This window comes from Phaseolus vulgaris, chromosome 6, assembly GCF_051622355.1.
Source record: "Phaseolus vulgaris cultivar YP4 chromosome 6, ASM5162235v1, whole genome shotgun sequence".
NCBI classification, from domain to species: domain Eukaryota; kingdom Viridiplantae; phylum Streptophyta; class Magnoliopsida; order Fabales; family Fabaceae; genus Phaseolus; species Phaseolus vulgaris.
The window spans coordinates 29,077,478-29,101,812 of NC_143503.1; the positions used below are offsets into that span (position 1 = coordinate 29,077,478).

General features: G+C 31.5%; 3 protein-coding genes and 1 non-coding gene across 7 annotated transcripts; 3 read left to right on the forward strand and 1 right to left on the reverse strand.

The window, feature by feature from the left end:
- Positions 1-1,104: 1,104 nt before the first annotated feature.
- TRNAT-UGU (transfer RNA threonine (anticodon UGU)) lies at positions 1,105-1,176 on the forward strand. Its single transcript has one exon. It is a non-coding gene; the product is annotated as a tRNA-Thr (tRNA).
- Positions 1,177-1,916: 740 nt separating this feature from the next.
- Positions 1,917-8,795, reverse strand: LOC137831936 (uncharacterized). 2 transcript variants are annotated; one of them, XM_068639848.2, is made up of 9 exons: positions 8,337-8,795; positions 7,944-8,152; positions 7,640-7,766; positions 7,326-7,391; positions 7,155-7,226; positions 6,715-6,813; positions 6,437-6,633; positions 4,278-5,934; positions 1,917-2,728 (listed from the first exon to the last, which is right to left on the reverse strand). In XM_068639848.2, the coding sequence occupies exons 1-9, from the start codon at positions 8,658-8,660 to the stop codon at positions 2,174-2,176; spliced, it is 3,306 nt and encodes a 1,101-aa protein (XP_068495949.2). In that variant the 5' UTR covers positions 8,661-8,795; the 3' UTR covers positions 1,917-2,173. The 2 variants fall into 2 exon arrangements, with proteins under 2 accessions (XP_068495949.2, XP_068495948.2); XM_068639847.2 differs by having other exon boundaries at positions 4,272-5,934; positions 8,337-8,743.
- Positions 8,796-15,390: 6,595 nt separating this feature from the next.
- LOC137831938 (TPD1 protein homolog 1) lies at positions 15,391-16,528 on the forward strand. Its single transcript, XM_068639849.2, has 3 exons — positions 15,391-15,639; positions 15,720-15,824; positions 15,943-16,528. Exons 1-3 carry the CDS (start codon positions 15,552-15,554, stop codon positions 16,242-16,244), a joined length of 495 nt encoding a protein of 164 aa, XP_068495950.1. The 5' UTR covers positions 15,391-15,551; the 3' UTR covers positions 16,245-16,528.
- Positions 16,529-18,930: 2,402 nt separating this feature from the next.
- Positions 18,931-24,008, forward strand: LOC137831939 (uncharacterized). Of its 3 annotated transcripts, none has more exons than XR_016521507.1 (12): positions 18,931-19,269; positions 19,360-19,408; positions 19,834-19,980; positions 21,963-22,093; positions 22,176-22,245; positions 22,362-22,452; positions 22,660-22,729; positions 22,846-22,941; positions 23,028-23,123; positions 23,215-23,298; positions 23,395-23,486; positions 23,674-24,008. XR_016521507.1 is itself a non-coding variant. In XM_068639851.2 (12 exons), the coding sequence occupies exons 1-12, from the start codon at positions 19,006-19,008 to the stop codon at positions 23,803-23,805; spliced, it is 1,326 nt and encodes a 441-aa protein (XP_068495952.2). In that variant the 5' UTR covers positions 18,931-19,005; the 3' UTR covers positions 23,806-24,008. The 3 variants fall into 3 exon arrangements, 2 of the variants coding, with proteins under 2 accessions (XP_068495952.2, XP_090159539.1); XM_068639851.2 differs by having other exon boundaries at positions 23,024-23,123; XM_090303413.1 differs by lacking the exons at positions 23,215-23,298; positions 23,395-23,486; positions 23,674-24,008 and having other exon boundaries at positions 23,028-23,188.
- The last annotated feature ends 327 nt before the right edge of the window (positions 24,009-24,335 follow it).

Here is a 24,335-nt window from a genome sequence, read left to right on the forward strand (position 1 = left end):
GTAAGTAATTATTTCTATAAAAAATAAATAAATATAGTATTAAAATAACATATTTTCCAATATCAATTAAAATAAATTATAATTAAATAAATTTTGAAATAAAATATTATATAAAATCAACGTAAATTAGGAAGAATATGTTCTTTATCTCATATCTGATGAAAAAAAATCAAATATTATCTAAACATACTTCTCATCAATATGAATTTTCACAATTAACCTTTATATAAATTCAGAAAAAAAATATCATTGCCTTAAAATTTGTTTATGTCTTTTCAACAAAGAAAAATATTGGATAAAATCCTAAACACATGTGAGCATAGTACCTTCTAATAATTACTGATAAGAAACTTGCTTTACTCCTGTCATATTTAAAAAAATAAGTGCATTCCAAATAATGTCATGAAGGAAATTATGTAGATGACGTGAAAGAATCACGTACTCTTTTCTTCTTCTTTTTTCAGAAAACTTGAGAAAAGAATCACAATGGACTCTGGTAAAATTTTCAAATTTAAATAATTAAATGGATTCTTGTGGATACTTGCAATGATTTGAGGTGGATACCTATCTGATCTATACTCTTTATAGCTTATAAACCAAATTTAGAGAGACATTTTGTAAATTGGAATTCAAAAATATAGTGAACAATTGATGAAAATTAATGATAGAAAATGGTTTTTCATTGTTAATAATGAAATAATTAAATCTTCAGTAATGAGATATGTTGGCTGCATTGTTGGACATTGGAAGAAAAGAAAGAGACGAAAATGAAATTGAATGATAAAAGAGTATAATTATGATAAATAATAAAGGAAAAACGGAGATAGACAAAAGAAAAATGAGATGAGAGCTTGATGAATGAAAAAGAGTGGATGAATGAGAGTGAGAGGTTTTTAAAAAGTTATATTTAAATTCTTCTTGTCACTATTTTTTTTAACTTTTTTTAGTTGTAACATTTTGTTGCAATTTACTATTTCTATTCACAGCTCATAAATTGCCCTCTTAGAATAAAAATTTGTAAGCAAATTTATACCAAAATTTAATTATGCGTCATATCAATTAAAATTAATATAATTTTATAACTAATTAACATATAAACAAGTTGCCCCTATAGCTCAGTGGTAGAGCGTCAGTCTTGTAAACTGAAGGTCTGTAGTTCGATCCTGCATGGGGGCAATTCTATCTTTATTTTTTTATTTTTTTCATATGTAATTTTTCTTCTCTAAACTGTCATTATTTTTTGTACTAAATTTTTTTTTGTCATTTATTTTTTTCTCTATACTGTGTGTTGGCATGATTTTGTTTTAAGTCGTCTCAACAATATATAAATTCATACCAAAGTGAATCTTTAAATTACACATTAAGTTTCATTTAAATATACTCGGGTGATAACTCTTGTTACAAAAAAAATTCTTTTAGTATTTATTTGAACTACCAACTGCTTTTTATATGCATCTAGTTTTTCGAATAGCATTTATTAAACATCATCCTGTGAGTTCTAAGTAGACCCCATTTTTAAACCTTCATCCCACACAATTGGGTGAAAATAACCAAATTGTCTCATCTGATACTCTCTCTTCTTTCTGGAACATATGAAAAGTATTATTGTTTTAGAAAATTCATTCTCTAAAATCATTTTAGAAAGTATTATATACGTTAAAAAGTTTATTTCAGAAAGTCTTACAAAGTTCATTTCAGAAATCCATTTCAGAAAGTCTTTAACGAGATATTCCATGGATTCCAAAAGAATTATTTCATGAATTCCAAAAAAATTATGCTGGACAAATTTTCTGAACAGATAATCCAAAAATCACTTAAAGAAGGGTAAAATAGTATTTCTGAAAAATGTGGGGTACAGGTTCAAATTAGGGAGTGCAGAATTGCCCTAACGATGATTTGATGTATAAACAGGGGCATCCAAAATTCGACATGATTGTGTATCAATCGTGAATATCAGTTCTTTACAATCTCTGTGATAAAGAGCTTTCAATAAATCCGCCAAAACTGTTGGGTTAATTATGCTTTATTCCAACAAGTGAGAAGAAAACAACATCTATAATCTCTCAAATTTGCCAATGGCAAAATATGATTTTCACCAAAGTGGATTAACCAAGACCACCCTGTAGTTGCTGTCCTTTATAGATCTTAAACAAACTCTGGCCATCAATTCAAACTAATTACAAACCCAACGCCTCTTTCGAACTGGCCTATGTTGCTTCATTTCACTTGTATCAACAATGGAAGAATCACTGTTGAGCTTCAAACTCTCTTCTGCTTCCTTTTTCATTGTGATGGGTTGCTTAAAGCGCTCCCTACGTTTCTCCATCTTGGCTAAAGAATCGAGAATCCTTTGACTGTCATATCCACCAATACATTGATCAGAACTACCTTCGTTTGGCGACATTCTCTTCTTCACACTGTCAGTCACGACTGGGCCTTTAGAAGCATCTCTTCTGGCTACAGAAGCCTCCTCAATGGATGATTTCCATTTTTGTGTTACAATCTGACCTTCCTCGATATCCGAGTTTTCTTTCTGCCCTTGATCTTGAAGGTTCTTGATCCATTTCTTACATCCGAGGTTGCCCTCGTATTTTGAGGCGTCAAATTTGCTGGCCCTTTTATTAGATTCATCAAAACCCACTGAATCTCTCCTCCGCTTCTTAGCAATCCCCTGGTTGACATTTTCAAGTCTACCATTGGACAAGACTCTGGAACTTCTCACTTGAGACTGTCAAAAAATTGCAACCAAACCAAAAAACCAGGAAGATATCAATACATCTAACAAACAACAAAATCTTGCGCGGACATATGAAGAATACTGCATCAAATATATAAGAGTGAAGTGTGACAAATGTGAGCCACGGGTGCAAAATATAAACGTAGAAACTAACAGAATGATTATTAGCAGAATAAACAAAGCATTATAATGAAAACATAAAAGACTTAGACACCGTTCGGGCTTTATTGTGAAGTCAAAATGAAAAAATTTACAATGCAATAGTCATTGAAGTTAAGTATCTGCCAACTCATACTAAACCTGAACACGTGGCTTATCACAAATTGAATATAGTGGAGTGGCCCATGGTTTTTCATCACAAATAAACAATAAATACACCTTCATGCTGCCAATCATCTTCTTTGGAAATTATTTTAAAATAACTAAAACTTCAGTTTAAGAAAAGCCCACACTACAAAAGTCAGAAATTTTACAGTATACATATCTTAAAACATATGATAAGCAGACAGGCGCATTTAGCAGAGAAAGGTAAAATACCTGAAAAGGCACATTCTGATTGTCCAAAATACAACATTTCTACATAAAAACCAATGCAGGCTTTTTAAAGTGATAAAATAATACAACTAGTTAGCAGATACATGCATTAATAGAATTGAGTAAACAATGCAAACTTGACAGAAGTTGGGAAGAAAAAGAGACAGTCTTGCCCAATTCTGCCCCCAGATTGCGTATATAGACTAAACAACATACTATGCCCGTTGATATCAAGGGATAAATTGTAGTCTACAAATAACAAATACAAATTTCTGACAAAGAGATATTCAAATCAATACAAATGTGCCAGAAATGTGTGCTATCTAATGTGGAAGCTTCAATCAATTAAAATCTAAGCATAAAGAAAACATATACCATAAGCACAACAGTTATCTCAAGCCATGAAATCTATGGATGTGGCTGTGATAACGTATGATCATTGGCCACGTTTGATGGCACCCCGTTGACCACCACAACCCCTTAACATATTATGTCACATTCCAAGCATAATCGTGTACTAGTTTCAAGATGTACATGGTTTAGAAGCAAAATAGAAAGTGACAGAAATTTTATATTATGTACAATATCCAAAGCCTTATCCTACTAGAGGCAAAGTTGGCAAACACTGATGCCATAACAATATTACTGCCGCAAAAACAATATTACTTGACAACACGAAATTAATGTTAAGATTTCAGGGAACTACACAGATTTGTTTTACATACTTGACCCGAGATCCTCAGGAATTTAGTATTTTTACTTGATATTGATGCTGAAACTCAAGAACAACATTACAATCTGGCATTGGTCCAAACGTAAAAACCAGTTATAAAAAATAAAAGTTGAGAATGAAAAGATAAGACATAGTTAATGTTTGGGAGTGAGGCAGTACGTTTAGCATTATATGAGCAAAAGCTACCAAAAAGAAATTAAAGTGCAACATGTTTGATAACTCATTCATATAGACAAAAGTACAGATTCTTGACCATATTTTCCCCACCTTTACCTTTCCTTCTCTGTCAATCAAGTCAACTGATTTCCTGCATCTCAGCACTGCTTGCCCACCCTTACTTCTGTACATAATCTTAGAGCTAGCTTTAAAATATTTCTCAGCCTCTTGTTTAGGATTATTTAGCCAATGCCGCTTCAATGGCATATACTCACTCTGCACCTTTGCACACAGAGTTGTTTCATGATGCCTATAAATAATTTCATCCTCAGTCCAATTCAGGAACTTAGAAGGGGACCTGTAAAACTGATACTCTTCTACAGGATAAATTTCATCTTCGGCAGTGTCAGTATAATCACATGACCAGTAACTGCCTTTGCTGTCCCTAGCATGCTTATCTCTCCCATAACTCCCAAAGTTTTCATTTACTCTTGCACCATATGCATAATTTTTCATTGAATCTGTATAAGATTGTTTGTGATACTTACGATTTGAAGTATGGCAATGTGTATATTTTGGACAATTATCTTCCATTATCCCAGAACATGAGTTATTCAAAGTTAAAGAGGGGCTGTCACAGTGTCTTCCCCTACGGACAGATCTTCTCAAATCTCTATCTATATGTGGAAAATGCTCTCCACAATTAGTGTATGAAGATTCCATTTCTCTCTCAGCAGCAGAAGTGGCCATCCTATAGCTCTTGTTTACAAACTCAAACTCACATTCATCAAAATCATCAATGCATTTACTGTCAATAAAATGGGATCTTTCATCCATTTTTTTCCTTTGATTATGCCTTTTCTTATCAAGAAAAGATAAATGTTTTGGAAGAAACTGCTTGGGCTCCCTATAAAAGCAAGGACTCAGGTCATCAGCAGAGGATCCACAACCAAGATGATACCAATCTCTATCTCTGTCCTCATTATCTGAAACGCAATGACCTGGTTCAAAAATATAATAATCCCCCACATCCCCATTTTTCCTGTCATATCGGTTTGTATTTTCCCTAAAGCTTTCTTGATCTTCATGGTGATATTTAGTGCACCGTGTAACCAACTCATCAACAACCTTTTCATTGCCATAATAGTAGGATTGTTTTGTTTCCCTATTATATGAAACATCTCTTTTTCTTTTACTTTCAAAAGCTTGCAGATGGTCTTTTTGTCTGCCATAATCAACAAATTGACGAGCCAACAGAGACATATCCCTCTTATTGGACTTGAGGACGGAAGAAACATCATTATCATTTTCAGTGTGCTTGTTCATATTATAACCAGACTCAAATCCATTACTTCGGTGCCTCCATTCCTTTCTGAATAGACCACTAGTTCTTGAATTATAAGCTATGTTTACTGTTTTCTTATTGACACTGTTGTATTTTGAGTTCTTCCAATAAAGTGGGGAAGATTCCTTCACGTCAGTAACACAATTCAATGTTTTCCTTTTTATGGGGCTAATAAGACTTGTATCATTATGAACATGAACACTGTTTTCTGTTGGCTCAGAATCACTATCGCTATAGGAAGTCAGGCAACGCTCTTGATCTCCAAGTGACAGTTCTGACTCAATCCAATGTGGATAAGAACTACATGGTTCAATGCCACCACCTTCATCTGCCTTTATTTTCCCCTCTGTCACTTCTGCAGTATCTTCAGAAAGTTGGTCTGCTTGATCCGGATGCTCATCTCCATTTACACCAAGTATCGGGCCACTTCTGTGAAATGCAGAGTCCAGATATAAGTTGTAAAGTGACTTCAAAAAGACATTAAGAATTTTAAAAATAAACTTAAGTGCCAAAAGGCACTTAAGATTTAAAGTATGACAATGTAGGCAGATTTCGGACAATAAAGAATCAATTGAAACAAATGAATGGACAACTACACACAACTAGTATATTTTATTTTACAATAAAAAATAGCTGCAGTTAGAGTACTATTGCTATGTAGTATGGTTTTCATCCGATAAGATTTCACAGTCAGTCATCAGAAAAGGTTAAGGATAGAATTTTTCTATATTTGACAAATAAAAACCATTCACATATCTATATTACTTTATATTTGTCTTGAGCTTGAATTTGACAAATTTATCCATACTTCCAATATGGTGTTACGGGAAGGCAAACAAGCTTCAATGATGTTCAAACAGATTTATATTAAAGAATAAACAACAAAGTAATTTTATAGAAAGGAATCAGATAGACAGTGTATCAATCTGACCTTTTCAGAACAGAAGAGTCCTCCTCAGCTTTTTTCACATCTTCCAATTGATCTCCAGACACCACTTCATCACGTTCACTGCAAGAATAGAGAATATTTCCCTTATTGCCTGCCATAGATTCCCCTTCTAATGATGCATCCATTACGGTGCTATTGCCAGAACCAGAATAATCATCAGAGGATTCAAGCAGCTTTATCTGCTCAAAACCAACAGTAATTACTACAAAGACACAGGCAGCTACAGCACAAACATTGTTGTAAACAGACTGAGTGTATACCTCTATAACATTAAAATCCCTATTGCGTGGTCGTCTTACATCTATGGATGGTTGTCGTTCAACAATGCTGTCCTCAACCTGAATTGCTCTACCTTTTGGCTGAATTATCAAATATCATTAATCAAGCAGTAACTCAGTATCAATATCCAAGTTCATATTTGCAAGCAACAGTTAATGAGTTAACTTGAAGAAACTCACAAATTAACCAAAAGCTGTAAAATTATAAGGAAAAGATGGGGGAGGGGGATATCTCTGAATGCTACTCTTAATGTGAGTGTGAGATGTCTTACAAACTATTAACAATGCTAATAACTAAGGTCAAGCACTAACCTAGTGCAACTAATACAAATCTATCCCAATAATACTGTAAATAAACATGACAGAAACACTTTAATATTGCTAGTCTTCTACCAAGAGCCAACAGCTGAATATCAGCGTACCAATTTACAATCTGATGAAGGAAAAAGTACGCTCCCAAAAACAGCTTGATCAGTTTTCTCTCTCACGGCTTCCTGAAATACTTATACCCGGTCAGCAAGATCAGTCAAGAGAATTCTCAAACAAATAACACAACTTCTTAATTGTTCTTTTGCAAATATTATGTTAAACACCTGATTCCATTTCGCAGAGCCATCAACTGAAATACCAGTTCGCAAGGATGTTCTCCAAAGTTGCTCCTGTACAGAGTGTAAAACTCTCTGGTTAAGTTTCTCGTGAGTCTAATAAAACCATATGCTAATTAATTCACCATTATAACATTAAACATACAACATAGCGGGTAATACCAAAAACGGTAGGAGAAGATCCAATAAAGCTAACAAGGGAAATGGATAAATAAACTATGAGCATCTAAACAGAGAAACCAAGAGACAAGCGTCATGTAATAGCTAAAAATGAGATCTCTTGGACATAATAATATACCCACCAATGAAGCACAGTATAGTTTCCAAGTGCTCTCGTTAAAACCAAAGTTAAAGTAATCTGTTATGTCAACTCCAGGAACATTCCATGGCTTCTCCATAAATGTATCAATGTTTACATCAAATATGCCCCTGCAGTAGATGGGGGAAATCACAGTAAATGATATTAAGATATAGAAATGCTAGCTAGAATAAAATAACATGTACAGAATATCATCATGACCGCTTACTCACACCCCAATTAGTTTATCAAATTAACAAAATTCACTGAGCTCTGTGTGAACTGCGTATCAAAATACACACACTGACCAGTACCAAGGAAGAACCGATCCATATCCACATTGTAGAGCCACAGGATTTGCTGCAAGGCACACTCGAGAGGAGCTCAACGCAAGGTTCTGGATGCAGGCATCACCATTCCTCCTCCCTTTATTCAAGGATGAAATGTAAGAAGCCATCCCCATTGCCGCATTGGCCGTCATAATATTCACAAACGCTACTCCTCGACTCCTATCACTCTACAGAAATAAACACAACTTCAACAATTTTAAACACTACAGGAAAATAACGCCATTCATGAATTCAATCTATCTTATATTCATTACTGTGTCCACAAGTAATAGAAACATCAATCCAAATTCAAATTGTCCAATAAACAAAACACCGTAAAAAGAAGATAAGTAGTAGAATCAGCTTACTGACCTTATTACCAAACAATCTGGAACCATTATCATCACCATCATCGCCATATCCGCCGTCGTCGTTACAACCAACAACTCCGACAGGAGAATCCTCGTCATTCAGCACGATTTTCAAACCGTCGTCGTCGTCGCTGTCACTGGCAGCAGCACAGTCATCATTCACTGTGCCGTTACTCGTGTCCTCAACCAGGTTGACAATGTTACTGTTCACATCTAGTTTCTCTTCTTCTTGCTCTTCGTCTTGCTCTTTGTCGATGGCATTGGGAAGTTCAATGTCGACGGCGTAGAGTTCGCCGAAATCGTCATCATCGTGGAACTCTTCCATCTCCAGTGAGTAGCTTCCCAGCCACCTAAAACCCCAACAGACCTATAAATATCCTCACTTTCTTTTTAAAATATAACTCATAACGAAAACGTATCTTTTGACAAAACCCTTCACAATCTTAAACCCTAGCATTCTAAATTCACTACAGTAAGAAGTTACATTTACATGTATACAATTTTTTTTATGTCATCATACAACTCTCCAAAAATATTAATATTTTAATAGTTTGTGGAATTAATATTCTAATAGTTTGTGGACTTAAGAGATATGTTGAATTTTTTTCTAATTTTTTAAAAAATTTATTTTGGGTTTTTTTTTCTTCTTTTAGCTTTTATTTGTATTTGTAAATTTTCTTTGTGCAGTGTAAGGTTTATTTTTTCTCCTTTGTTGTTTTGTATTTAATTCCGGTTATAGTTTTTATTTATTATTATTATTAATTATAAATATTAATAATAATGATAATTACAATAATATTATTATTAGTAGTAGTAATATTAATATTAGTAGTAATTACAATAAAAATAATAATAATAATGTTAATAATAATTATAATAATATTTTTTTAACTTAATTAGTATTATCTATTATTCGCGTTATGTTGCGCAAAATTGTATAAATTCTTCTACTCATCTTTCGTACCCATCACTTATGCAAAAAGAATTAATCCAATTTTAATTCATTATATTTTGTAATAGTAATTCAGGTGTTTACTAATAAATATGAAATATTACGTTTGCGAGGGTTGAACATCCCTAGATTCAATACCAACACATATCAATTGTCGAGGATCAAAGACCCTCGGACTCAATACCAAAAGTATCAAATGTCAAGGGTCCAACTCCCTCGCCATCAATACCAACACATTAATAAACATTAAAAAAATATTTAAAAAAAAATAAAACGCCACTAAGAAGAAGAAAACAAAGCACCAGAGAAAGAAAGTATGAAAGCATAACTTTGCTCTAAGTTAGGGTAAAAATAAGAGTCTAAGAGGGCGGCTATTTGGTATAATCGCTTTCTTACACAAAATGTTTTGTTGTAAGAAGACGGTTATACCAAATAATCGTCCTTTTAGAAGAATTTAGTTTAAAAAAATGTTACTGTATTTTGAATAAAAGCGTCTCACCATAAAAATATCTTAAATAAATAATTTCTTTTTGTACTAGTGAAAGTCTTGACAAAGGCATAATTGCATGATATATGGTGTCACATTGCATGAAAAATGTACTCTTGTTTATTCTAGTTGGGATTCCTAAAATTTATTAGCCTTCTTTTCTTCATTCAATGAGGCAAAAATTTTGGTAGAGACAACTTGGATCATGTAATTTTTCAATATTTTTTCTTATGTTTTTGTTACACAAAGTTGTAATGTATGCTGGTAAACAGTAGCTGCCTAACTTTCCACTTGTTAGTGTCAGGTAGTTAACCATATTTTTGCCAACATAGATTTCAAAGTTTCTAAGGTTGTGTGTGCCAACTGAGTAAGTACTAAATCATGCAAGTTGGCTAAGTAAAGTTTCCTTTCATATGGCTTATAAAGATTCAATTAAAAAAAATTGTCGTTAATTGAGAGTTGTGAATTGCTTAAATATATCTATAAATTGTTCAATGTAAAGTGTTCTGTTAGAAATTTGCCTCATGGTTAACTAAATGTAAAAAATATGGCTGACCACATGTTTTGCCCTTATAAAATCTCTGGAATGTTGCGAATAATCGATGCATTAAACCTTATATTTAACGCAATTGATTTATTAATTTTTAAAGTAGACATATTTTCTAAGTATAATTTCTTTTAGAGGATATGTGAAATTAACATAAATTTTTGGAGGAATAAAAAAAAACATCACTCCACCAATTGTGAATAGAGTTAACCCTATTTTATTACTTAATTAATCACTCATATTCGTGCTTGAGACATATAAATTCCATTTGATGTAGGTTAGCCTACTATGTAACAAATTATTTTGTTGAATTAACTATTTCTGCAAGTATCATTAATCACCCTAATAAATAACCGTAATTGTAAGGGGAATTTACAAAATAATTGTCTCATGTTTTTCCTGAAAGAATAATTTATTGGATTGATTCTATGACAATTATAGTTACTGTGTCATTTAGGAAAATATTGTTTGATACTTAAGACACATAACTCCCACTTAAGTGGATTAACATGTTATTTAATCAATTACATTCTTAAATTAACAACTTCAATAAAACATCATTAACCACCTAAACCAACACTAGTAATTTAAAGTGGAAACATTTATAAATATTCTCTCACACATTCTTTGACCCAATTCACTTATATAATTATGTTTTAGCAAACTTGAGATGAAAAATTAGTTGCTTAAATGTGACATTAGAGGCATAGACACCCAAAGTATAATTTAATCAACAGTAAATACAGTTAACCAAATTTTAAAATACATGGCTAACTTCCTGTTTTGCCTATAAAAAGTAATATATTGAATTAATTTTATAAGAATTATGGTTGTTGGGCCATTTATGTTAGTGTTATTTAGTACTTAAGGCCCATAATTCTCAATGAATATGGATTAATATACTATTTAACCAATTAGGTTGCTTAAATAACCATTTCTATAAGCATCATTAGCCCTTTATTCTAAGAAAAAACGTGTACATTCTCTAACTCTTACTAAATGTAGATAGATCAGTATACTAATTAACCAATTATATTACTTCCTTTAACCCATTTTTTTTCTTTGACCCAATTTTTCACAGGTGTTTATCTTTATATATTTTTATTATTAAGATAACAATCTAGCAAATGGACGTAAAAAGGCTAACATTTCTCAAATGTTATTAAATATTTAACATTTTATTGTTTATTTTATTGTTTGTGTAGCTAAAATATTTTTTTCAATTGTCCTTGCAATATAATAATGACCCTGTCTAATAAAATGCTAGTTTTCATGTTATGTTTATTATTGTTCCATTAGCAACACAATATTTTTTTTAGTTTATTAAAATGGTGCTAATTTGAAATGTAATTAATTTCTTTTTGATAATGATAGGTATGATTGTTGGAATCCCACATTGACTAGAAATTAGAGTCTTTCATAGTATATAAGTGGGTGCAAACCTCATTTCATTAAGTTGGTTTTATGGAGTTCAGTTAAGCTTAAAGCCCACTTCTTATCAATGATTCTTAATTTGAGGATAAAAAAATATAAAAATTCTTATTTTTTTTTTTCAAATTATTCAAGTAACATGATAAACTTTTGAATAACACTTTGCAATTATATGCAATTTTTGTTTAAAAAAATATTCTTATTAAGAGCTTTTAACACCTCACTTGATTTAAATCTTTATATATGACATTGAAACAAAAAAATTCGAATGACTAATTTAATAATTTAAAATTAATTAGATTAAAAAGTTAAAATTATACTCGTTTTTATCTTTTACATGATTTTTTCAATTATGGAAGTTTCATAGTTTTGAGACAGTCAATATTAGTTTTATTATGTACGCATCATTTTATAAAATACAATTTAAAAGTTCTGATCTCATGTGATACATAATTGAAGAAATTTTATATTGTTAATTGAATTTTATGAAGTGGTTAGATGATAGATTTGTTGTTAGTAATTTGATAGATGATTAACCTATTCTTACTTGTTAGTGTGATGTGGTCAATGATATTTTTTGCAATTAATTATGGTTCTCCACCTATATTGATAGTTGGGCAAGAGTTATGGCTATCTGGACCACTGTTCAAATTAGTGTTGAATTGTGATATCTTAATAAACATTAAAATAATGAGTGATACATTAACACCAATGTGACACTTAAGTAAATTATTATTTTATTATAATATAATATTTTATTCTAAAATATTGTTGTAAAATAATTTTACTATTAATAATGTAAAAAAAAACTTATTCTAAAAGTTAAATTAAGGAGAGTATTCCCTAATGAATTAAAGTGGTTATTCATTTGCTTTCAGGTGATTATTGTTTGGTGAATGGTTAATATAAAACTATTTTAATATTAAGTAATATTTAATACTTTTAAAATATTATTTTAGGTATTATTTTTCAATCAATATTAGTGAAGACTATTCTTAATCTCGTTTCTCAAAGTTATTTTTTAGTTGAATTTTCAACCCAAATTCTGTAGATTAAAATTTTTCTAAATTGAAATTAGTAAAAAAAAAACTCAATCAGTAAAAAAACTCAATCATAGAAAAGTTTTAGTAAAGAGAAAAAATAACCTTAAATATCTATTAGAGATTTTACATCAATTAAAGTATATAAAAATAGATTGTAAATAGATGTAAATCTTATTTTATAAAATTAAAATTTATTTTTTCTATAAAATTTAACTTTTACTATAATATAAATTGATGACATTTTAATGGAGATTAAATTAACAATATCTTGACTAAAGTCAAGTGATAAGAGATTTAAGACAAAATTTCAATTTTTTTTCTTTATAAGTGAAATTTGAAATTTTATTATTTTAAGAAATCAAATTATTTTAACAAAATTTCAACAAAAAAAATATTAAATAGTATATGTTGTTATAAAAGAAATTATAAAAATAAATTACCTTGAAAGGAAGGGTTTTTTTAATGGAATGATGTGTTGGAATGTTCTTGCAAACAAGCCAATAGTGTAACAAAATAATGGCTTTTTGTACGTAGAGGAGCTTTTGTACTAAAAAGGCTCTATTTTTTTGATAGAAAAGTTCTTGAAACTCTTTTACATTTTATCACAATTGACCGACATAAATCACCAGAGGAAAATCAGGATTTGTTTAATTGGATTTCAGTTTTTTTAAATATATTTTTTATAGAGAGAAAATGTCTTTATTTAAAAAATCTGACAAGTATGCATTTCAACTTGTTCACACCATAATTCCACTTCATCATACTTAAATAAAACTTTCTTTTTGTTCTACAAATGAATATCTTAAACTTGTTTTTATTTTTATCATTGAAACTCCAATCTGAAACTTGCTTTTAAATTACCAAACTTTATCAATCAGAATCTTAAAGGAAAAAAAAAAGTTTTTGAAGGCAAATGTCAAATAGAGTTTTTATTTTTCCTTTGAATAGCTTTACTGAATTTGACTTATTAGAGCCAACATGGGTTTCAGACACCACACCAATTAAAATGGGATCAGATACAAAGTAGGAAACTGACCTTTAATTCACCCAATAATGTATATTTTGCATTGGAGCTAGTTATTAGCTAGGAAGTTGATGGATTTATATGATGAAAAGATGAGTGGTGAGTAATTTCCCATTTGATTTGTGTGTTAATAATTCAGTTTATTCAATATAGTAGCAGCTAGTATGTCAATTATGTTTCTAATTATTATTAGATTGGGGCAACCTAATAAGGTGTGAAATTTTAAAGTGGCTGCAGCTATTAAATTCAATCACATGGTTGGTCACACATGCACAAACAGGGTCACCAGGCTCTCCTCGATCCAAAACCTTAGGTTACTATAATTTGCACACTAATAAATTCATATTCATGGTCATTCTTTTACCTATCTGAACAAGAAAGTAGTAGTTGAATCCAAAGGGTGTTTGAACCAAAAACATGTGCCTCTCAGAAGCATGGAAAGAAAGATGTAAGTTCATCTATCATTTCACAACTATCGGTAAAACGCTGCTTTGTCTTTTGGCAACCTAACAGTGACTTACAACTGTTGCATGAATGTTGAATAAATTAAGGTTTGATTTTAGAGGTATCTTCCAGTCATTGCTATAGGTTAATTATAGACCCTCTTTCTTCCACTACACCTGCAAAGTGGTTTTCTATCTTCTTTTCACGTGTGTGCCTTCTAAGTAGTCACCATTATTTATGGCATAAGTATACACATGCATACATAAAAAAGTCACACAATGTTAGCAAAAAGTGTTTCATGATATATGCTGATAAATGAGATATGCATGATGATGTATGCAACCGTGTCTACACATGCATGGATATCATTCATGGGTGATCATTGATTCGAGGGTAAAATTCTCTTTTTTCAAAGTTGGAACAGGTCTATAATATTATGCAGGTGAAACAAAAAATAAAAATTTAGAATTAAAAGAACAAGAAGCAGTTTTACAAGTTCATGTTTTTCCTCTGACATAGTGGACTGCCATTGCTCCCCGGTAAATTTCTTCCTACAGCTTAGAACTCGTGGTGCTTTGTCGCCATCTCTAGATGCTATATCCATGCCAATGTAAAAGCAGAAGGGTAAGAAAAGGTAAAATGGAGTATTGGAATTTGTTACACTTCAACTGAGGCTGTGTATCAGGAAACAGAGAAAGAGAGTTATTTTTTGACCAACAAAATTTATTCTTTCCTTTTAACCTTTTGTTACCTCATAAATAAGATCCTTCGTTTTATAGTTTAATTTCTGTATTCATTTTCTGCATGTAGGAAATATAAACCTTGATTATATAAGTTCTATTAAATTATAATGTATTTTTAGTACAAAATACTAATTTTGTACACCAATAGCAAATAAAAATCATAATTGATATAGCTTTGAAAACGGTTATTATAGAAGTAAGTAAATAAACTTACCACCATACATAGAGGCTTGTTATGGGATGACTTGCATAATGAGTTTATAGATTATTTTCTCTTAATAAATTCACTGTAACAGTCAAATTTGATGCATAAAGTAACTGTTTGTACATTATTAACCCATGAATAAAACTGGAGACCTGAACCTCTAGAGGACTTAAAAAATCTGCAAGCCAATTGAGCATTGTTACACTAGGGGTCACCACATACCAACCCTACAGATCGCAAGCCCCTCTCTAGCATCTTCAAAATTCTTTCCAAAAACTTTTGATTGGTGTGCTTGTTTGTGAAGCAGAAAAACAAAGAAAGCTAGCCATAGCACTCTGCCATGACCATCACAAACTCTTGTCCTCTGATACTCTTCCTGTGCTTCACTATGCTCCCTTTTCTATTTTGTGACGAGGGAATGCATTCAGGTACTGCAGCAAACTCTTACCTCTTTTTATTCTAATGATTATGCTTCCTGTGACCCTGAAGCGGACATAATGTTTGGCAGGTCAATCGAACCAGATTTTGCATTCTTTCCAGGAAGACAGAAACGGGTCCATAACAGTGTCAGTGAAAGCAGAACATGCTGCCTCTAGAAAAAACTGGTTGCATGGTATATAGATCTTACTTTTCCAACTATGATGGAAAAAAAACTTCCATTATTCCTTTTTGTTTTTTTATTTCATTTTTGGAGTCCCTTTTCACCGTGCCTTTGATCATGTCGACATTAGGTTCTTGCACAAGCAAAGACATAAGCATCTCACAAAGCACAAGTTCTACATCAGGAATACCACAGTTCATTGTGCAGATTGTTAACACCTGTGTTTCTGGATGTGCTCCCCGTGACATCCACCTCCACTGTGGTTGGTTTGCTTCTGCAAGAATAGTGAACCCCAGATTGTTCAAAAGGATCTCCTATGATGATTGCTTGGTCAATGGAGGGAACCCTTTAGCCTCTAGCCAGATAATCAGAATCACATATTCCAATTCTTTCATGTACCCTCTTGCTTTCAAGTCTGCCAAATTTTGCTGATGAATCCAAAATAAGGTAGAACAAATACAAAGACTTCCAAAAATCCATGAGTCCACCACCCTGTGGATATTAGCCATTGCACTCTTTCTTTAGCTTTAGTTTTGTGTTATTTTTCATATGTAAATGTATAATTTGGTTTGTTTCTGCTATCAATGCCTAGAGACACCAAACCCTTGAAAGGGAATTTTCATTTTATAGGAATGATGGAATTTTCAAGTCAAAAAGATATTTCTGTGGCTGTAGCTGCATGTTGCATGAAATACTCAAATAATTGTGGTATTATTAGTGTGTCTGTGTATTGAAGATAAACATTCTTCTTGATATATAATACTTTTTTGGTGATTTCTTCTTTATATTTTATGAACACTTCCGAAATCAATCTAAAAAAAATAGTTTACTGCTCTTCAAGTTATAAAAAAAGCATATTTAGTTTTAAACTTATTAAATATCTGTCACTTTAATTTTTATTTTACTTATAATTTTAGGAATAAATAATTACAATTCTATAATTTTAAGAATTAAAATAATAAATTTACAATTTAAAAAATATTAATTGATGTTATATATTTGTGTATTGTGTTATTCTTTTTTGACACTTACATTTACAGTCTTCTGTTTTTAGTTTTTAAAATTTATATTAACAATAAATTTATTATTCATTAAATAAATTATAATGTTTTATCCCATTTATACATATTTTAAAAATATTAACTTTATCTTTTGTTTAGAATTCATGCTATAATTTACTTTTAAATAAATCATTATTTGCATATGTGAACTAATCCCGTATTATATTCTACATGCTCTTTGTAATAAATTTTAAGACAGGGAGTTGTAATGTCTAATATTGTGTTTTTCACCTTCTTTGCAGTCTTATATTCAGCACATACACATTAAAAAATAAAAAGTTTTATGAGAAGACACAAACATGTATAATAAAGTTAATTTCATCATTTTCATATTTGGAAGACTTACATTTAAAATTATAATTAAGGAATCAATATGAATGTTAATATTGTTCTAATGTTCAGATCTCGATAACAATAAGATGAATTTGCACATAGAAAAAGGAACATTATTGTTTATACCAAAGCTCGTATGACTTAAATTTATTGCGTATTAGAATCTGTAATATCAGGAAAGTGAAATATTCTACATGAAAATTGCTAAATAAAAATTGTTTTTTAGATAAAAATAATTAATTATTATATTAATTAGTAGTTAAAATCTAGATAGTTAATTAGATATTAATTTAAAAATTAATTATGAATAATAAAAACTAATTTAAATATCAATAATTTTTATAATCTATATAATAGTATCTAATTTAAATATAATAATTTTTTATTTTTTATTTTTTATTTTTAAAATTAATTTATATTTAGTGATTTCTTAGTAATCATATTTTTTATTTATGAACAAATACCCTAATAATTAAGTGTTTACTACGTATCTTTTTATGAAAGTTAATCATTAAGTATCAATCTTTTTTGAAGAGTTTCTAGTTTTAGAAACTAACTTGTATATTTGTATTTGTGACATAAATGTCATGGTATATTTGATTACAGTATAACTTAAAAAAAAAACATAACCTAATAGTTATGAAAAAAAAAAAATTAATCTATTACTTATCACTAACCTCATTTATCTCCAACAAACCTAAAAGTATTTGTAGAAGAATATTTTTGAAATTACAATAATTATAAAGGTGCAGACAAAAATTATGGAGGTACAGGAAGAAACGCCCCCATTTTCTTAATCGTGGCCCATATCAAAGCCTAGACCAATCACTATTACTTTGGTCCACGATCCGCTTTTCCCTTCTTGTATTTGATGTTACAGAATAAAATATAGTTAGCATTTTGAAAAGATTGAAATTGAATTACATTAAAAATTTGTTATTAGCTACACTGAAATAATTGTATAAAAAAAATATACAATAAAATAAAGATGTTAAAAGTTGAAGCTACTTATTCATGTTAGAGTTTCTTTTGTCAATTACCAAACACTCTGAATTTATACAACGCATAACAAATAATTACCTATTTCACAAACACCGTCATTTTTTTTTTCATTTCTGAGATTATTTCTTTAGAATTATAATTTTAAATAAAAATGTAATTAATTATCAAATAACTATGCAAATTTATTAGTATGTTATAGATCAGAATACAAAACTTAATCAGTTTTTTAGGGTGCCAAAGTGGACCGGCCGGTCCCGTATAGGCCCGCAAAATGCAGGTAGAGTTGACTCGCGCCCATATGCAAGTTAACCCATTTTTCTTATTTTTGGGAACATAGAGACAGTAGTGGTATGCAGCAACGGAACGACAGTAACGCGCGACAATTGCAAGTTGTCACTCCTCCATTGGAGCATTATTGTCAAGTCAATTATTTTTTTTTGCGGGCTAGCGGGTCAGCTCCCCCGCTATTAGCCCGTGCGGACCGCGAATTATGTGGGACGGGCTAATACGGGTCAACAGGTTGAAAACGTCGGTACGCCTCACTTTGTCACCTCCTAGATTTTTTCTCTTTAAATTAAACATACTCTAACTTTTTCTTTCTTTAAAGGTGTAATTCACATACTATTCTTGGAATTAATAATTTTTCTCTCAACAATTTAAAATTACTTCTTAAATATTCCTAAAATACTTATAGGTGGAGGAAAAAACCAAATTTAAAAAATGAAAAATGAAAAATTGTGGACTTATCCTTTGGGGGGAGAACTATAGAACAAGATAAGAAAACAGGGTGTGGGATTATGGCTCTCAGATATTTCTGCACTACAAATATTTCAACCAGACAGCATGATTTTTCTGCTAAAATTCTTGTTCCATCTTCTCTCTCTTTAACAAACTCGCGCATGCACAGTTCCACCCCAGAGACAAACACCAAGACCAAGTCTACTGCTGACAACTTGAAGAGCCTCGTCAACACCCTCGTGCTTCCTTCCATTTCATCTTCTCCACTTCATTCTCTCCACAGAGGCAACTGGGTCAAGCTCATTTGTGGTGCAAGCTTTGAGGTATGTAAACTCAAACACTCTATCTTGTTTCTCCCTTAGAAAGAGCTTCTCAAACTTGTAATAACACACTCTCTCTCCATATATATATAGGATGTTGTTGATATCAGAAATCTCAGCCTGGTTTACACTCTTGCTGGAGGTAAGGTCTCTTGTTTAGGGTGAGAGTAATATAGCAGACAATATATACTTGCATGATAATCAACATGTTGTGGCTCACTTTTTCTTTTGGACAATTGAAGCTTCCTTAAGCATTGTTTTCCATAGTACAAATCCTTTGAGTAGTCTCAGCTCGGCCAAAATTAGGGCTTTTGGATTTTCATTTTGGACAAAAGTTAAATGCAATTCTGTATGTGTTCTTGGTGTTATTCTTATCAAAATTAGAGTTTCATTCCATCTTGTTATTACACGAATTAGCGAGGTGAAAATTTATTTATGATAAGTGTTTGAGGAAGGAATTGCATTGCATCTAGTATTTTTCTTTTCATTGTTTAAGTTATGCAAACTTGGTCTTATTATTGACTCTGAGGAATATCGTGTGATTTAAATTGGATTAAATGGTGGCAGTTGACTGCATTGACTGTGCTGCTGATGCATCAGTTGTTAGTGCTGTGAATGAAGGAATTGAAGCTGCAAGAGATATCGTATGCCTTAGAAAGCCGTGGGTGATGATCAGTGTCAATGATGATAAAGATCTTCATTTTCGGAAGGCCGGTAAGTTTTAACTGGGCGCCTGGTTCAGAAATCTTGTGGCGTGAAGGACGTTGCAAGTGTTTAAATTATCATGATCGATTTCAATTAGTTTTACATTTCAAACATTTGCAGGGTGAACACACTCATTTTGTTATTGGGCACAATATTTTGCTGTAAGCCAGTTCATATATTCATAACATAGTGATGTAAACCAAAAATACATGAAGATGATCAAGGATGCTATACTTGATCATCTCAACAAACAAATAAAGACTTCATCAATAAAAGAAATGGACAAAGTCCAAAGCATTTAAAGTTTTTCTTATTAATCTTCTCAAAAGATGAGGCTCAAACCCAATTAATATCTCTTTGTAATATCTTTATAATAGTTTTTAAAATAGAACATGAATAGGAGTATGGGATTTTATGAAGAGTAGTACCAAAAGTCACATTTTTCATGTAGCATGTGACTGGTTGGATGGCCTTTTCATTTGCCTTCCCATGCCTTTTATGTCTTTTCATATGACCGGCCTCTACACTATAAAGAGGAGTTTGGTTCTTTTGTGAATACAAGTTGAAAGTTGAATATTGAAATTCAAAGTGAGGTTATTCTTTAAAATTTGAGTGGTTTCTTTGTGAGACTTGCTCTCCTTCTCTTTGTCTTATTTTGTGGGTCTTGGGAATCCTCAAGTGGCGGCACTCTCACTCATCTTGGAGCCTTCCACCATCCAAGTGGCGTGATCACTCCCATTGTCTTCAACCACATAAGTTTCTTCAACTCTTCATCTTCTTCTTCCATACCCATTCTATATTAAAAACCTCTAAAACATGTTTTTGTTTCTTGTTCTTGATTTTCAATCGGTCAAATGTTGCTATTGAATGTTTCTAATCAATAGTTTGTCATTGGTTCTTGTTTTAATCGGTTGGAATTACTTGTTGATGTTCTATTCGGTTCATGTTCTTGAAATGGGTTTTCCATGGGTTTCTTTATTTGTGTTCTTGAAATGCGTTTTCAATGGGTTTCTTGATTTGTGTTCTTGAATTGCTTGGAGAATCTTGATCCAATTCTTGAAAGTGCCATATAATGTTTCATCTCCCAATCCACTCACATCACATAATTTACATATTTGAATTTCAGTACTTCTAGAGTACTTGAATATGAGTCACAATTTCCAATTTGAAGAAGTCTACCCACTCACTATATGGTCGTGAGACCTTATTTACTTCAACATTAAGTGGCAGTTTAATCTCTAAAATGTAAACTTGTACTCGTTAAGTTCATAATCTTGACCATAGGGCTATGATCATGCAGGAGTTATGATAAAAAAAAAAACGTATATTAAAGAACTTCTTGTTCCTAATGATATTGTTCCATGGAGATAAGGGTTGTCATAGTTAAAGTGCCATGCCATGACACTATGAAAACGTGGAATGGAATGCCACTACAAAAGCATGATCATCTTTTATTATTATCGTACTAAAAGTTTTTTCTTTACTGACAAAGATTCAATATGATGCATCAGGTTTTAAAGGTTAATATAACGCTTACATATGATGCATTCAAGTACTTCTAGAGTACTTGAATATGAGTCACAATTTCCAATTTGAAGAAGTCTACCCACTCACTATATGGTCGTGAGACCTTATTTACTTCAACATTAAGTGGCAGTTTAATCTCTAAAATGTAAACTTGTACTCGTTAAGTTCATAATCTTGACCATAGGGCTATGATCATGCAGGAGTTATGATAAAAAAAAAAACGTATATTAAAGAACTTCTTGTTCCTAATGATATTGTTCCATGGAGATAAGGGTTGTCATAGTTAAAGTGCCATGCCATGACACTATGAAAACGTGGAATGGAATGCCACTACAAAAGCATGATCATCTTTTATTATTATCGTACTAAAAGTTTTTTCTTTACTGACAAAGATTCAATATGATGCATCAGGTTTTAAAGGTTAATATAACGCTTACATATGAATGTTCATGTCTTCTGAACAGAATTTGATCCAGAGGACTGTCCAGCAGACTGTTCACGGCCTTGTGAAAATGTATGCCCTGCTAGTGCAATATCATTCCTTGGGAAATCTTCGGGAATTTCGTATAATACTGAAGCACCAAGTGTACTCAAGGTTTTAACTTGCTTTTACAAACTTCTTCTGAACATACAGGCTATGTTCTTAAAAATTAAAAGGTGTAAAGTTCAATATGTAGGATGGAGTCATAACAGAACGCTGCTATGGCTGTGGTCGCTGTCTTCCAGTTTGCCCCTATGATAAAATAAGTGAGATATTTTCCACTTCCATCTGTGATTATATGTTCTTAACTCTTTAACTGTTTAATTTTTATTTCGATGATATTATTTGATTTCAACCATATGTACTTTTCATATTGATCTAGGAGAGGTAACATATGTAAGAGATGCTATTGCAACTGCTGATCTCATCAAGAAAAATGACGTTGATGCTATGGAGATACATACAAGTGGGAGGTAATATTAAATTATCAAATTGGTTATATACAAGGATATTTCCATAATTTTATCAATCACTAATGTAATAAAGGTATAATTCTCAATTCCCATATTCAATCACCATGCTTTTTGTGCTTTATTTCTCTTTTCATGATTGAGATACACTATTTCTTTGATGTTTTTGTTTGAATTCATTTGCTTATGTGACCTTTTATCCTTCTATAGACAGAGTACATTGTTCGAACAACTCTGGAGTGCTCTGGGAGATTCAGTAGAAAATTTGAAGCTTATAGCTGTAAGTGGTGCCACCAATCTGTTCTAATATTTAAGGGATAGAAGTAAATTTTCAGTAAATACTTAGCCTCTTGGCTATTGGCATTTTGAATCGCCACTACTATTGAAATAATCCAGGTTAGCTTACCTAATGTTGGTGATTCAACAATATCCTCCATGAACTATATGTTCTCTATTATGAAACCCAATCTTCAAAGCTTCAACTTATGGCAGGTGTGCCTCTGAACATTCTCAAATTTTTATTTTTTTCCATATTTTTGTTAACAAGTCCATCTTTGTCTTTCACAAACTCAAGTTAGATGGTCGTCCTATGAGTGGAGATATTGGGAGAGGAGCAACTAAGGAATCAATTGCCTTTGCTGTTCAACTGGCTAAAGAAAAAGAAAGACCTCCTGGTTTCTACTTATAACTCACTTTATGTTCCCTGGAAAACCTTTAAATGTTTACATCTATCCTAGATTCTGTTAATGTTAGTGACCCTCATAGGTTTTCTTCAACTTGCTGGTGGAACCAATGCTCACACAATTGAAGGGTTGAAAAAAGAGGGACTCTTTCAAACAACTATTAGTGGTAGTGTCCCCATTTTGTTGTTTTGTATCTCTTGTTCTTCAAACTCTCTCTCAAGTTCATTATAACTGGACCTTGCTTTTGGTTAACTTTTCCTAGAATACCTGCATGATGACAAATCAGCAATAAACTCATCTGATTCACCACATGCTTTAATTAGCGGCATTGCATATGGTGGCTACGCACGGAAGGTAAATTACTTAGCTATATATCTAGATAGATATAGATATAGATGTTAGTTGCATCCCTGTGTATTAAGCAACACTGGTAGCAGATTTTTAGTACCCTTACCTAATAACAATAATAATTTGTTGGCTTATAGTCATGTGAATCTGGCATGCCAATTTGTCAAATCTTATAATGTACATTTTGGTTCAGATTGTTGGTAGAGTATTGAGATCAATGCAATCACAACATGGTGGGGCTGCTTCAATTGAGGATCATTCTGAGTATCTCTTGATGGCTCTTAAGGAAGCACTTGCTTTGGTGGGGCCTATTAAATGTTCATGATCGATGGCAACTTCACAGTCACCCTTCAGAGCTGTATTTGAAAACTGCAGCCAATACCAAAGAAGAATAGAAAGTTGTTAAAATGTAATAATAGTGGATGACAAATGGATCCATATAGCTCATTTCTAGATTCACTGTGTATAAGAGTATTGTACATTATATATTTACTGTATTTAATAGTTAGAAACCAAAATATTTTTAAATTATTTTTTTTAAGTTAAATAATTCTGCTTATAATGTTATATAATTGGTTAATAAATCGATTATTTTTAATGCGTGTTTCTTTCAATTAATATATATACTAAATTTTTAATTAATGTTATTTTTTTTCATTGATTTTTCTTAGTTTATATTGACATTACTATAGCATCTATTTTTACTGATTTGACCAACAAACGTTTTATGTGAGACTATATTCAAGTTTTCCCCTTTTCAACTTTAGTATAAGTTTCTTTTTAGTTCCTAGTTATTCTTTTCTATTCTTGTTTAAGAAATTTTTTTATTTTAGTTTCTTTTCCCATATTGCAGAT